The sequence below is a fragment of the Cucurbita pepo genome, chromosome LG17 (assembly GCF_002806865.2).
Source record: "Cucurbita pepo subsp. pepo cultivar mu-cu-16 chromosome LG17, ASM280686v2, whole genome shotgun sequence".
Taxonomy (NCBI): domain Eukaryota; kingdom Viridiplantae; phylum Streptophyta; class Magnoliopsida; order Cucurbitales; family Cucurbitaceae; genus Cucurbita; species Cucurbita pepo.
In genome coordinates this window covers 2,946,420-2,962,030 of record NC_036654.1, presented here as the reverse complement: position 1 = coordinate 2,962,030, position 15,611 = coordinate 2,946,420, and the positions used below count along the sequence as shown (strand labels likewise).

The 15,611-nt window shown below is 35.8% G+C and overlaps 1 protein-coding gene across 1 annotated transcript; it reads left to right on the top strand.

Moving 5' to 3' along the window:
- Positions 1-3,998: 3,998 nt before the first annotated feature.
- LOC111778616 (transcription factor UNE10-like) lies at positions 3,999-6,467 on the top strand. Its single transcript, XM_023658546.1, has 6 exons — positions 3,999-4,140; positions 4,253-4,952; positions 5,214-5,306; positions 5,374-5,439; positions 5,953-6,309; positions 6,387-6,467. The coding sequence occupies exons 1-6, from the start codon at positions 4,049-4,051 to the stop codon at positions 6,465-6,467; spliced, it is 1,389 nt and encodes a 462-aa protein (XP_023514314.1). The 5' UTR covers positions 3,999-4,048.
- Positions 6,468-15,611: the final 9,144 nt, after the last annotated feature.

Here is a 15,611-nt window from a genome sequence, read left to right as displayed (position 1 = left end):
CTTTCTCCAAAATCAAAACAAACAATGTGCCAAATCAAAATCTTCAACCAATTTTTGTAACCCTAATATTATTTTGTTAATATTTTCATCCTATGAGGGTAATGTGTGGATTAACACATCAAAATTGGCGTAGAGAACCCCTTTTGTGGAGGTCTATAACTCATTGGTTTTTGTAAAGTATAAGAAACTCCCAGGGTTTTGTTGGAAGTGTAGAAGATTTTAGGGTTTTTATTACAATTTTGTAGAGAAAAGGGTGAGTTTTAAGAGCTAAGAATTGTTTAATGGGGATGGAAACTAATGCTATCTTAAATCAAAGGCATGAACACCATGCTAAATATAGACTCTGGAATAAGAGAAATTTTGGAACATTAAACCATTGTTCCCTAATTTTAGATATTGACTATGCTAAGGGATTTGATGATTGGCCATGAGAGGCTTTCGGAATTCCAAAAAAAGCTTTGGGAAAAATTTTGAGAGGTTGAAGAAGGGAGCCAAGGGACAGGGTAGGACTACACAAATGTAACATATGCTGAGTAATTTGTAAGGTAAAAATATACACCAAATTTAAAAAGGATTATATTGGTTTGAGGGTATGATTTTGGGGCCGTGCACAAGTCTTGCATGTCATAGTCAAGTTGGGTCTGTAATGCCGTCAATAGAGAGGCGGGCTGGCAGGTCTACAATAGTATCTTGTATAGGTGGTTTTGTGACGGGTTGACTTTCATCAACAAGACTGCATTTCTGTCGAACATTTTAAGAAACGAACCTACTAACTCCGCTCTACTGTCTTCTTCTGTCATTTAACCAAGATTGATAATATTAACTAAATCAATAGATCAACTACATCCGTAGATGTTGATCGTTGTTATTGAATTGGAATATGATGGATCTTTTTCCTTGGATCAGTACGAATGATCTGTCACCAAACTTTGCTTGAACTCCGGTCATAGTCTCCACTTGATTTTATTTTTTTCTTGAAGAGGTTTGTCATAGTCTACTCTTCAATGAAAGTTAACGTGCTCTTGGGCAACATCAGTGCAGGCTCTTGGTCATATGTGAATGTGATGTTTGCCTCTTCATGCACTTCTTGTTCCTGCACTCCGCCACATAGTTTAGTATTTTTACAAGAGTAACATCATGCTCTTGTCCTTTTTGCAGGTTGACATCATAATGGGTTTATGAGATATTGTTACGACCTCTTCTATTGCTAGGTATGAAGCCACAACCATAGCAATGCCCACGACCTTTGCCTTCCATGTTGTAGCGACTGCATCCCTTTCCACTATTCATCGTCATTGCATTGCCTATAATGACCTGAATTTTTTAAGTAATTAGGAGACTACCATGTGTCAAGATGAATTCTAAGTAAATCCCTAATTGTTAAGCAATGAGGAGTTACCTCAGATAAACTTTAGGTTTGTCCTTGGTTTTTAAGCAATTGGAGGCTATCCTAGCTCAAGATGGCTCAAAGATAGCCCTGGATTTCTAAGTCATTATGATTCTATCTCATGTTAAGCTTTAGGATAGTCCTTGGTTTTAAAGCAATTAGGAGACTACACTAACCTAAGTGGAGCTCAAAGTTAGCACTTGATTTTTAAGCAATCAGGTTGTTATCTCATGATAAGCTTTAAGCTAGTTTGAGATTTTTAAGTAATTAGGATGCTTCCATAAATTAAGATGAACTCCAGGTGAGCCATTAATCTTTAAGTAATCAGGAGGCCATCTCAAGAACATGTGCGAAGTAAGCTTAGGACACACCCATACCCTAAAGTACCCTAGCCTAAGAATGCTAAGATATAAAGAATGCTAAGAACAAATAACCAAGGTTATAAGACTCAGAAACCAAAGAAATCCATAAACCTCCCATGATACAATATGTTCATGACTCAGACTGCATCACTTGCAATGTAAGAAACCTTATATGTTGGTTCCAGACTATGCCACTTCAAAAGTATGAAGCATTGGACGTAGGTATTCAGACTATGGCACTTGGAATGTATGAAGCTTTGGGCATACGGCTTAGAATGTAAGATGTCTTGGTTGTAGGTTTCAAACTGTATAGTAGAGAACACACGAAGTCCTTGATACAAGTTCAAATTACATACTTGGAACACATGAAGTCTTGGACGTAAGTTAAGACTATGTCGCGTGAACACACATGAAGCCTTTGGCATAGGTTGTCAGGTTCATGTCCAATATCATAAATCTTAGGAGGAGTGTCTTAGGGAACAAAACGAGAAACAAGAACTAAGGGCAAGAACCAAGAGCAATAACTAAGAACCAAGAATAAGGATTAGGACATGGATCAAGATCCAAGTTCTCAAAACTCAGAACCTAGAACCTTGGAACTAAGCCCTTAGGCCGCCAAGATTAAGAAATTAGAACCTAAGACCAAGGTCTTTGGGGAAAGATCAGGACAAGAACTCATAATTCAAGAACAGAAGTTAAGAGCTTAAGCTTTCATGTAAAAAAGAAGAACATGATAAGAAAGAGTGTGGTACCTTAGCACACTTAAGAACACGATTAAGAGCCTACAAGTAGGTTACTCAGTGACTCTTTGTAGTCACTCAGATTCTCTCATATTTTTTAGGTGACAAGAAGGAGTTGGTTAATGATAGACGCAGATTAGGAGCAGGTGCCATACAAAGCTATACCGTTTTCAACTGTTTCAATATTTTAATTGTTTTGTTTATCGTGTCAAATGTATTCAAACTTTAATTTGAATTTAGAATGTATTTATGTTTTTGTTTTAAAACGTGAAAATTTTGATTCACGAAAAGATATGAATCCAACCCTTACGTCTTCCTTGCAACACAATCTCGATGTTCCATGAAGAAATGGAGGGGAGAAAGTCATGGTAGAGAGTTGGAGAAACCGAGTATTAGGGCAAGGAACACACGTCCGTGAACTTCTTCCCCTATTTTGGGGAAGAAGAAGATGACGTGACCGATTCAATTGAACCGACTGCCAACACAAACCTAACTGAACCGTGGTTTTTTTTAAATTAAACCCAATCAAACCGGTTCCAAAGAAACTAATGATATCAAAATAATATAGTTTATTAAAAAAAAAAAAAAAAATTGAACTTTAGATAATTTATTGCATTGCTTCGTTAGAAATAAAAATCTTAAATTATGCAAATATACATACATAATTATTAAGCATGTGTGTTTCACGTGAAATTGAAAAATAACCATTTTTTGCTTCAAGCCGAGAGATAAATGGACCAATGAAATAACTCCCCAACTGCTATACGTTGACTAGCTGTACAAACAGCGCGTGGATAACACGTGGCATTACCTTAAAGCTTGGTTTTCCTGTAACGTGTTCCTTCTGCCACCACATGTCATTTGGATATTTTAGGCAATATTGATTTCCACGTGTTTGACACGTGTACCTCACATTATAATATAATCTCTTTTTTTTTTCTTTTAATAAATATCTTTTCCTAGTCACCNAAAAAAAAAAAAAAAAAAAAAAAAAAAAAAAAAAAAAAAAAATCTTCTCATTAAATATGAAATTAAAACCCCATAAACTTAACCATAATATAAAATAATTATCTCCACTTTATGAATATATAATACATAATAAATACTTTCATATATTTTATTATTTTTAGTTCAATTAGATCGCATACAAACAAAATTGATATTAATTTTCTGGTAAAGATCCTAGAAAAATACGTAGAATTCATATAGACAATAAAACGAATATTGAAGATAAGAATGTCAGGTTATCCAAACATAGAGGAAAACTTTCGAGGGGACCTTTAGTAGTCTTAAATGTGTCAAATGTTCACTAGCTCGAGTTGGAAGCTAACGATTATCTCCCTAATTAATACTCGTCTTTTCCAACATGTTTTATTCTAGAGTGTCAATATATATATATATATATATATTTTGGACAAATAAGCCCATAACATTATTATTATTATTATTTATTATTAGTATTATTAGCATTATTAGAATTCCAATTTCAAGCATTGAAACCGACCACCGTCTCTCTCTTTCTCTCTGATTTTCTCCACCACCGAAACACAACGCACAAAATGAGTCAGTGTGTTCCTAATTGGGACCTCTCCGCCTCCGCCGCTCCTCCCCCGTTCCACGCCTCCTCCGCCTCACACGACGTCGTTCCAACGTAAGCTCTCTTTTTCTCTCTCTATTATTTTTTAATGATTTTTTATTTTATTTTTGGATTTTGGGTTTTTTTATTTATTTATTTTTTATTTTATTTTTTTTTATTTTTGTAGGTTTGAGTATGAAGTAACGGAGCTCACATGGGAAAATGGGCAATTGGCTATGCATGGGTTGGGGTTGCCGAGGGTAACCGGGAAGATTCAGCACGGCGGCGGAGGAGGAGGAGGAGGTGGTGGTGGTGGTGGTTCTAAGAATACGTGGGATAATAAACCGGCACGTGCGAGTGGCACGCTTGAGTCTTTAGTGAACCAAGGAACTTGCCATGGTGAGATTATTGGTTTTAACGGCACCGATTTAGTGCCGTGGTTTTCCGACCACCACCGACAGACACTGCAAACGCCGGCGGCTATGGATGCGATGGTGCCGTGTGAAGCCGGCAAGGCGCCGGCGGAGTCGAGTGATATTCGCGTGGCAACGCGTGTGGAGAACGAGAAAGGTAGGATGGTTCACGGGAAAGGTGGGAGAGTGATGGCGCGTATGGTCCACTCGGGCACGGAAGGGAGTGGGTGTCGGAATCAGATGAAGGTGAGTGGAAACGCCGCCAAGTTCGGCGGGGAAAGCGGTAAGAAAGTGACGTCGGACACTCGCGATAGAGATTATTCCGTCGTTAGCGGAGGCGGCGGAGGATTGACCGTCACTACCGCCACGTCACAAGAATCGATGGATAATACGAGATCCGGCAAAATATGCATTAAAACCACCACCACCGCCGCCACTGACGACCGTGACTCCGTCTGCCATAGCACACATCAGGCAATATTTATTCTTTTTCGTAAAAAATTAAAATTATGTTGTTTTTAATATCAATTTGGTATTAAGAATTACGACTCTCCATAACGGTATGATACTGTTCGCTTTGAACATAAGCTCTGGTGCCTTTGCTTTAAGTTTACCAAAAGACCTCATACCAATGGAGATAGTATTATTCACTTATAAACCCACGATGATTTCCTAAATTAGCCAATGTGAGATTCACTCCCAATAATCTTCAAGGTTTGGGACAATTGTCTTCAGGTGGAAGAAGAAGACAGACATAAAGAGAATCCAAAATCATCTATTTCTACTAAAAGAAGTCGAGCTGCTGCAATCCATAATCAATCCGAACGGGTAACTTTTATTATTATTATTTTTTTTTATGGTAAATCTTTTTATTTATTTTACTTCAATTTTGTAGAAAAGGAGAGATAAGATTAACCAAAGGATGAAGACACTGCAAAAGCTGGTTCCAAATTCAAATAAGGTACACTTTTACAGTTATGATGAGAATATCATAACATCGTGGAGAGTCGTGATTTCTAATATGTTATTAGAGTCATACTCTTAACTTAATTATGTCAATAGAATCTTCAAATGTCGAACAAATAGAAAGGTGTAGTCAGAAGTGACTCAAGTGTCAAACAAATTGTGTACTTTGTTTTTTGTTCGAGGACTCCAAAGAATGAGTCGGAGGGTCTATAGTGAACTGAAAAGCCCAAAACAAAGCCACGAGAGTTTATGTTTAAAATGGGCAATCGTATCATTTTGGAGATGGGTGATTCCTAACACGACCATATTGTTTGACGAACACGACTCTCCACAATGATATGATATTGCCCATTTTAAGTCTAAGTTCTCGCGACTTTGCTTTGTGCTTCCCAAAAGCCCTCATCCCAATGGAGAGAGAATATTTTTTGTTTATAAATCCATTATCATTCCCTAAATTAGTAGACGTGGAATTTTCATCATCCAACACATATTACTTAATTATTATTAGACGGACAAAGCGTCGATGCTGGACGAAGTGATCGAATATTTGAAGCAATTACAAGCTCAAGTACAGATGATGAGCAGAGTGAACATGCCAATGATGGTGCCGATGGCACTGCATCAGCATCTCCCATTGGCATCGTTAATGAATATGCCAATGATGGGGATGGCGGGCATGGGAATGGGTCTAGGAATGGATCATCTAAACATGATTGCCAATCGCCCCGCCCTCGCCGCTGGAATGTCTCCGCTCCTTCACCCCACTGCCTTCATGCCCACCGCTGCATGGGACGGAGGCACCGCCGATCACATCCAACCTCTTCCGACCGACCCCCTATCCACATTCCTTGCATGTCAATCACAGGTCAATATTGAATTTAATATGATTCATTACTATTAATGCATCATTTAATACACTTTTTGTGTGTGTTTTCTTTGCAGCCGATGGCAATGGAAGCATATAACAGAATTGCTATGATGTTTCAACAACACCCCTCCATGGCGGGCGGCTCCAAGAATTAATTCATTCATTTTCTAAAAAAAAAAAANAAAAAAAAAAAAAAAAAAAAAAAAAAAAAAAAAAAAAAAAAAAAAAAAAAAAAAAAAAAAAAAAAAAAAAAGTGGTGTGCCATTAATCGATGTTATCAGAAAAATAATAAAAAGGGTAAATGTAAAAGTAGAAAATGAATATTACTGTTGAGTTTAGAGTTTATTTTTGTAGATATTGAATTGCTTTCTTGTAACTACCATTTTTAAAAAATTAGACTCAGGTCGGGATCTTAGGTCGGGAGAAGAACAAAACATCCTTAAATTGAAAATTTTTCACTAGCAAACGTGTTTTAAACTTGAAAGAGAATAAGAATGGTCAACTCATTGACGGGACGGAGTAAAAAGGGAAGGAAAGCTGCGGAAACGATTATAAAACTTTTCATCCACTTACCTTTCTTATTAATAATTTTGTTTTTTGACTTTCTGTTTTTAGACATTAAGATTCTATTCTAAACTAATAATCGAAGAAGAGAATTGAAAAAGTATAAATAATAATAATCATAATAATAATTGTTGTAAATAGGAAGAAGGAAACAATGTGTGTCAGCTCCTCAACAGTGTTGTGTGTGGCAAAAGAACAAACATGTAACGTGGATGTGTTTGCCATACAAAACAATGAGGCTTTAAATGATTGGATGTGTACATCTCAACTTGGTTTTAGCTTTCACCACAAAATCCTCCTCTTTTTTTTTTCTTCACCCTCTCAGCCTCACTCTCACTCTCCCTCTACTATCACGCTTGAGGGTTATTGGTAGCGAGTCCGTTAATTTAGTGGAAGATCATAAGTTTATAAGTGAAGAATACTATCTCCATTGGTAATGAGACTTTTTGGGAAAGCCCAAAGCAAAGCCATGAGAGCTTATGCTCAAAGTGGATAATATTGTTGAATGATGGAAGTCCCACGTCGACTAATTTAGGGAATGATCATGGGTTTATAAGTGAGGAATACTAACTTCATTAGTATGAGACCTTTTGGAGAAGCCCAAAGCAAAGCCATGAGAGTTTATGCTCAAAGTGGACAATATCATTCCATTCTGGAGAGGAGTCATGCCCTAAACTTAGTCGTGCCACAATAGATTGGTGAATCCTCAAATATCGAACAAAGAACTCCAAAAGAAAAGGAGTCAAGCCTCCTCGAAGGCAGTCAAAAATGACTAAGACTCCAAAGGAGTCAAGCCTCGATTAAGGGGAGGTGCACTTTGTTCGAGGGGAGGTGTTGGATGATGGAAGTCCCACATCGGCTAATTTAAGGAATGATCATGGGTTTATAAGTGAGGAATATCATACCATTGTGGAGACTTGGGTTTATAAGTGAGGAACATCATACCATTGTGGAGAGTCGTGTTCGTCTAACAAATATCATATCATTGTGGAGAGTCGTGTTCATCTAACATGGTATCAAAGCCATGCCCTATACTTAGCCATGACAATAGAATCCTCAAATATCGAACAAATATTGTGAGCTTCGAAGGTGTAGTCAAAAAGTGACTAGAGTGTCGAACAAAAGGTGTGCTTTGTTCAAGTGCTCCAGAAAAAGGAGTCGAGTCTTGATCAAGGGGAGGATGTTCAAGAGCTCCATAAGCCTCAGGGGAGTCTTATAGTGTACTGTATTTGAAGGGGGGATTGTTGAGGATTGTTGGGAGTGAGTAAACCATTGTATATCCGTGAGGTGGTTGAAGTTGGTTTGGCAGGTTGTGGGGCGTGAAGCACGCTTCTTCAGAGCATTTCTCGAGAATTCCGACGATTGAATTATTATTATTTTTTAATTTTTGGCCCACATTATATAATAAAATTTGAACTTCGAAGCAAATGTTTATTTTATGATACAACCACTATATATATATTTTACCATTAGGAGACAAAGAAAGTGGATCTTATTTGAGCACTCAAAGATTGAATAATTGACATGAATCCACACAAAAGTGGAAAGGACCAAAACATGTGGTTATTTAAATGTCCAAGTGTTTACTTCCCAATCCAATCCTTCACACAAAACTCCATTGCTTTTATCTTCAATGTCTAAATCAATACAATCATAGGTTCCATACACAGCTGGTTTTTGTACCACTACTCAACAACCCAACAAGCTTTCTTTTCACTCCCACCAAATCACCATTGCATCCACTCACTTACCTTTTCATTACATGTTCGCTCTATCTATTCTATTATCACTTCTAACTTTTTCTTCCCTTTTTGACATATTTCATTTATGATAGTTGAGAATCAAATTCATCTTCTTCTTCTCTTGTGATGGAAAAGAGTTGAGTTGAGTGGAGGAAGATGATTTTTTAAAAGCTTAAGATGATATGAGGGTGCGTACGTGTATGTCGCGACGTGTTCAAGACTCAAAAACATGAAGAGACACGGTAAAAAAGACGGTAAAGTTTGAAACATTTCAAATAAACACAGATATATTTTATTTACAAATTTAAAATGATGTTTGAATACATTGGGCGTGGTAAATGAAACAACTTGTAATATTAAAACAGTTAAAAAAAATACAATATGGCTATGTATGATCGCCCAATGATCATAGTGACCATCAAATCTCGGAATAGCAGGTTGAACGCGAAGCTATCAACTTGTCTTTCTGCTGCCATTCTTGATGATACAAGATTGCTCTGATATCGGTTGTTGGTAACCGTAGAAAAATTTGGTAGAATTCTTGGGAGAAAAGAAGTTTGTATTACTAGAGAAGAATGCTTAATTGATTTTCTATTCTTCTAGCCAAGATATATATACATATAGGTAATTTGCCGGGACCTTCCCCAATACCATTCATTATCCAAAAGTCATGCACCTAATTAATTATGAACTAAAGAAGCTACGTGTATCTATTCATACATGTCCTTATACATATATATACAAGTGATCCTTCAACGCATGTATCTATTCATACATGTCCTTATACATATATCTACAAGTGATCCTTCAACGCATATATCTATTCATACATATATCTACAACTGACCCACAAATAGATGGATCTCTAGCAATGTTAAAATTGGAGGATTGAAGAATTAGCTGAAGAAATTTAGTATATCTCATCTCATTCTATATTGTTTGTATCATGGAATCAGGTTTGAAAGGGCATCTTCACGATTTAGGACTCAGGTGAGTGCTCCATTTGACTTGTTTTTCTTAGTTACATTCTCACTTTCAAGGGAATTGATTGAATAGAGAAGTACATCTAGCATTTGGTATGATTTATTGGACGAGTCATGGGAGATCATAATGTTAACACTTATTGTATATTTATTGCAGGTTTCTAACCTTGCTTCTGAGGCAAAGAAGGCTCATGAACTTGGCCACTTTGGTTACCTAGGAAGATGATGCATGATCAATAGGTGAGTTCCTCATGTGCCCCCCTCGATTGTAGAGACCCAAGCTAGACTACGTAAAATAATTACATTGTTTTTCAAATGATTTTAAGGTAATGTATATTTGCGTATGCGTAGCTCAGTTAGGTCAAATGTAATATTGTCTACTAAGTTTAGGAATATATATTTAGATATTTTATCACGAAAGATATCTATTTTTAACAAAATTATTTACGTGTTTTAGGAAGAGAGATATACTTACTAAAATGATTTAGGTATTTCAGGAATAAATGATTAGATATTGTAAAAATAAATTGTTTAGATTCTATGGTACATACACTTCACTCTACTAAGGTTTTCATTCCAAGAAATCTCAAGTAAAACAAATTGTAGTCCTACAGTGTATCTTGTAATCTATTCTCGATTGGTGGTAATAAAGAGTGCCCGTGTTTCCTACAAAGAATTGTGTTCAACAATATGGTATTAGAGTGGAGTCGGTATAGCTTGTCTGATCTTTTGGAATTCTTAATATGCTTTGTGGTTGCTATTCTGTTTGATTTTCCACGTCAAAAACGATTTCTTGAGATTACTAGTGTGTGAGTTTCTTTGTGTTGGTCTATGACTCTACAAGTTTTATTTCGAAAAAACTCGTTTGGTATAGTTGAGTAATAGCCAACACGTGGTTGATTTCCAAATTGTTGGACGAAAAAGAAACTCAACGACAACTACAACACATGGGCAACATGCTTGATGTCCTAGTTATAAGGATAGGACTTTTTGGAGTTCGTTGGCAGGAGTGAAACTACGCCGCCAGAGGAGGATCATAGTGGTGTCTGGTACAAATGGAGAATCAAAGCAAGCAAAGCAATGTTGTCTTAAAAACCACAATCGAAAAAGAAATGTTAGAACACATTTGGGATGATAAGACACCGAAAGAACTATGAGACACGTTCATGATGTTGTTCTCAAAGAAGAGTGATATGAGGTTACAACTTCTAGAGAATGAGTTGTTATCAATCTCACAATGCGAAATGATGATTGCTCAATACTTCCATAAGGCCAAGTCGATTTGTTAGGAGACTGCTGAACTAGATCTGAAGTCTGTCATTGAAGAAGCTCGAATGAAAAGGATCATTATCCATGGAATGCAACTAGAATATATTAGTTTTGTTATTGTTGTACAAGGATAGCCCGCTCAACCCTCACTTGTAGAGCTTGAAAATTTGCTAGCTAGCTAGGAAGCCATGACTAAGCAAATGAGAGGCATCACGTTAAAGGGTGAAGAAGATGCACTCTACACAAGTGAAAGAAAAGAGATTACAAGATGTATGAAGAAGCATCACAAAATATGGCTTGGTAGAAGACAATGGAGGGTTTACAAAATAAAATGTCCCTTGCATGGATCAATCGAGAGATACAAGGCTCAACCTGTAGCTTGAGGGTTCTCTCAATAATATGAACTAGGCTATGATAAAACGTTTAGTCCAGTGGCGAATATCAATATCGTACATATCCCACCAGCACTTGCGGTAAGTAAAGATCGAAAATTATGGTAGATAGATATGAAGAATATTTTTTTGCATAGAGAGTCAGATAGGGAGATCTACATGGATCAACCAAAGGGATTTGAAAATGGAGTTGTAGTCATTAGTGGATACATGCAAAGTTTGAAGAAGCCTCATTTGGATGTGGCTCGACAGATCCTGCGATATGTCAAAAGTACAATCGACAATGGTTTTTGTACAGAAGAAGCGGAGAATGCAAGTTAGTTGAATACTGTGATGTAGACTATGCAGGATATCACGCTACTCGAAGATTAAGCACTTGACATGTGTTCAAGTTCGGTTCGAGAACAATTTCTGGATGTAGCAAAAGACAACAATCTGTATCATCGTCAACTATAGAAGGGGGGTACGAAGCAACGACTGGAACAACTTAAGAAAGAACATGGATGAAACTCTTATCGAAAATTTGCACCAAGAGAGTTCACTATCCAATACCACTTTATTTGAGACAATAAATATGCCGCTCGCCTAGTAGAAAATTCAAGGTTTTATGCTAGAACAAAGCATGTGAAGGTGCATTATCATTTTACTAGAGAGAAAGTGTTGAAAGAAGAATATGGATGACCAAGTGACAAAATTATCGACAAGAGAACTGAATATTGACAAATGTGAGGGCTTTTCCTGTCAACTCAACGTGGTGCAGTGAAGACTAATGCTGAAAAGGCGTGTTAAAATATCATCACTGCTACCTGAGTCGATTCCTTTTGAACTTACGTAAAGGAAATATATTAGAGATACTGAGATTGTAACTAAAAGATGAAAATGAATGGTCAAATTCCTTACAGAAACGTCAGCTTCAAACAAAGTAATGAGATATAGCAGTTTAAACCATGATAATGAATAATGAAGCATCAAGGTATTGCTTTGGTCTCTCAAATAATGAGAGACGTCAAAATGAAAACTCACAACAATTACCGTTAGTTATGAAGCTTCCTCCATAAGGTACGAAGTGGTGGCCCATGTTAAAATATATCATCATGGGTCCAATAGTAACTAAACCCAACTCCGAATAGGAACTAAACCCAATAATTATATGAGTCCATTGTATATTTTTTTTTTAGGAAAATAATTTAAGTATTTTAGAATAAAAATGTTTCGATATTTTAGTAAAAAAAAATTATATATTTTAGGAATGGATTGTCTCGCCTCTACTATAAATACCTCTCCACCCTACCTAGGTTTTCATTTCAAAAGAAATCCAAAGTATAGAGTGCACTAGTTTCTACAAAGTGTCTTGTAATATCTTTTTGATTGGTGTTACTAAAGAGTGCAAGTGTTTTCCACAAAGCGTTGTTTTCAACAATTTGGTATCAGAGCAGGGTTAGTGTAGGTTGTCTAATCTCTTGGAATTCTTAGTATGCTCTATGGTTGCAGCTTTGTATGATCTTCTATATCAGAAACGATTTCTTGAGTTTATTAATGAGTGAGTTTCTTTATGTCATGAGTAGTATGTGACTCTGCAAGTTTTGTGTCGAAAATACTTGTTTGGTATCATTGAAGTATTGCCAACACGATGGATGATTTCCAAATCGTTGAAGGAATAAAAAAACTCAACAAAAACAACTACAACACATGAGCAACATGCATGATGTTATAATTACAAGGATAAGACTTCCGAGAGGTTGTTGGATGGAGTGAAACTATGCAGCCAAAGGAGGATTCTAATGGCCCCTTACACAAATGGAGAATCAAAGTAGGCAAAACAATGTTTGCCTTGAAGATCACAATCAAAGAAGAGATGTTAGAACACATTTGGGATGACAAGATACCGAAAGAAGCATGAAACACGTTTGTGATATTGTTCTCTAAGAATAATGATATGAGGCTACAACTTCTGGAGAACGAACTGTTATCAATCTTACAATGTGGCATGACGATTGCTCAATATTGCCACAAAGTCAAGTTGATCTGGATCATTATCCACAGATTGCGAATATAGAAGCTTTGTTATTGCTGTACAAAGATGACCCGCTCAACCATCAGTTGCAGAGGTTGAAAATTTGTTAGCCAGCCAAGAAGCCATGACTAAACAAATGGGAGGAATCACATTAAAGGATGAAGAAGAAGCACTCTACACAAGTGAGAGTCGGAGCATCAATAAACCGTCTACCAAACGTGGATACAAAAATGGTGACAAAGGAAAAAGCCACCAAGGAACTGCACAACCAAGGAGAGCTCAAAAGAACGACAACAAGAGCTCTCAAGGGAAGAAAGTTGAAGGTATTTACTACAATTGCAGGAAGAAAGACTACATGTCCAGAGACTATTAGAGACTAAGCCTAAACTTCCTAGAGCCTAGAGTAAAGCTATGAAAACATACTCGGTTAAGGATACAATCAGAAAAGTAGGTTGCTTACAAAGTATTTTTATACTCAACCCTTTCCCCCTTTCTCTTGCAAGTGTTCGCACGCTACTGGTTGAGGTGGGAGCGTTCAAGAGCTGTGTAGTCATAGAGGGGGTCATTTTAGAGCATCAATCCGTTTTCATATTTCAAGTCATTTGTATTTCAATTTGTATTTGTATCTCGAACTCATTTTTTCATTTGTAATAAATTTGATCGCCATTTAATAATGAGATTTTGTTTTGTATTTGATTGTGGTGTTCTTGGTTTGTCTTTAGTATGATTCAAATTTTACCGTATTTTATCTTTTATTTTATTTTACTCTCTTTTATTTTTTTTACCGTCTTTATTGTTTTAGTCACCGGTCCGAGTTTCAAAGCCTCGAAAATCGAATCAAGATAAAAATAATAATAATAATAAATAAATCAGCTTGAATTCATTCTATGCTAGTAACGAAATTTGGGTACTATAGTTCTTGTGTTCATGTGGAAAATAGGTAGCCCAAATATATCCATTGATTATTTATCTTTTTAAGTTTTGTTTACTTCAGTCAATAATTGTCTTAAATTCTCACAAATTTACCCAAAATATGTTAAACTTATTAACAATAATTTCATACATCATTAATACTTAACATGTGTTAAGCATAGGTAAGACCAATATAATACATAGTCTTTTAATGGGTTAATTAGGCTTCACGTGTCAAATAACACACAGGCATTTCCACGTGTTGAAGTAATTAATAAAACAATAATTTATTAATACAACTACATATTTAAATAAAAGTAATTTGTGGAATTAATGATTTAGAAAAGAAAAAACCATGAGAGTTGCTTGTGAGTGAGAAGAAGAAAGAAAGAGAAAGAGAAAGAGAAAGGAAAGGGATTAAGCAATGAATCATGTGATGAGTGATGAAAGTGGAAAGATAGTTTAGAATGAAAGAAAAGAATATGGCAACCAATTGTTAGATAAACGTTGAGACCTTGAATGTAGCGTTTCAGTACTATGGAAGGAAGCACATATTTTAGCGTTGGTAACGTATTAGGGTATTTTCGTAGTATCGATATGCTCAGATGTAACATCTTCACGCTATTTTGATATGTGTGTAGGTTTGTACACTTTTAAAGTTGATATCATTTTCGTTCTAAAAACTATCATAATTTTGTTTATCCTTGAAAGGCTCGATATCTACAAAAGAAACGATTTTTATGAAAGTTGATCGAGTCTTGGAAAATTTTTTTAAAGCACTTACAAAGTTGGTTTGAAAATTATGTTAGAAGTACTTTTAATAATGCAAGAATTCATTTTAATTAGACAAAAAGTATTGTTTTTTTTTTTTCAAAAGTCCTAAAAGTATATAAAGAAACTAATAGTTGCATAAATAATTAGATGGATTAACAAAATGAAAATGAATTAAAATACCAAAATGGATTAACACATTGAAAGTTATTGGGCCCCATATAACACAAAAATACATTTATGAATGCATATTTGGAAATTTGAAAGACATAAAATGAATGGCCACAAATCAATAACAACAAAACACTCCATTATTTCTCATTGACTTTGAGCCTTCTTTATTATCATTCTTTTTATAATTTTTCTCCCAAATTCATAGTGATCACTACGTTTGACGTTCGTTTCGGAGGAGAACTAAACGAAACTCTAGCCGACATGTTTTAAAATTTTGGAAAGAACCCAGAACAGAAAAACTCAAATAACACACATTCTAGCAGACATATTTTAAAATTTTGGAAAGAACCCGGATAACACAATATAAACGAAACATTCTAGCAGACATGTTTAAAATTTTGGAAAGAACCTATATAACACCATATAAACTAAACATTCTAGTAGACATGTTCTAAAATTTTGGAAACAACTCAAATAA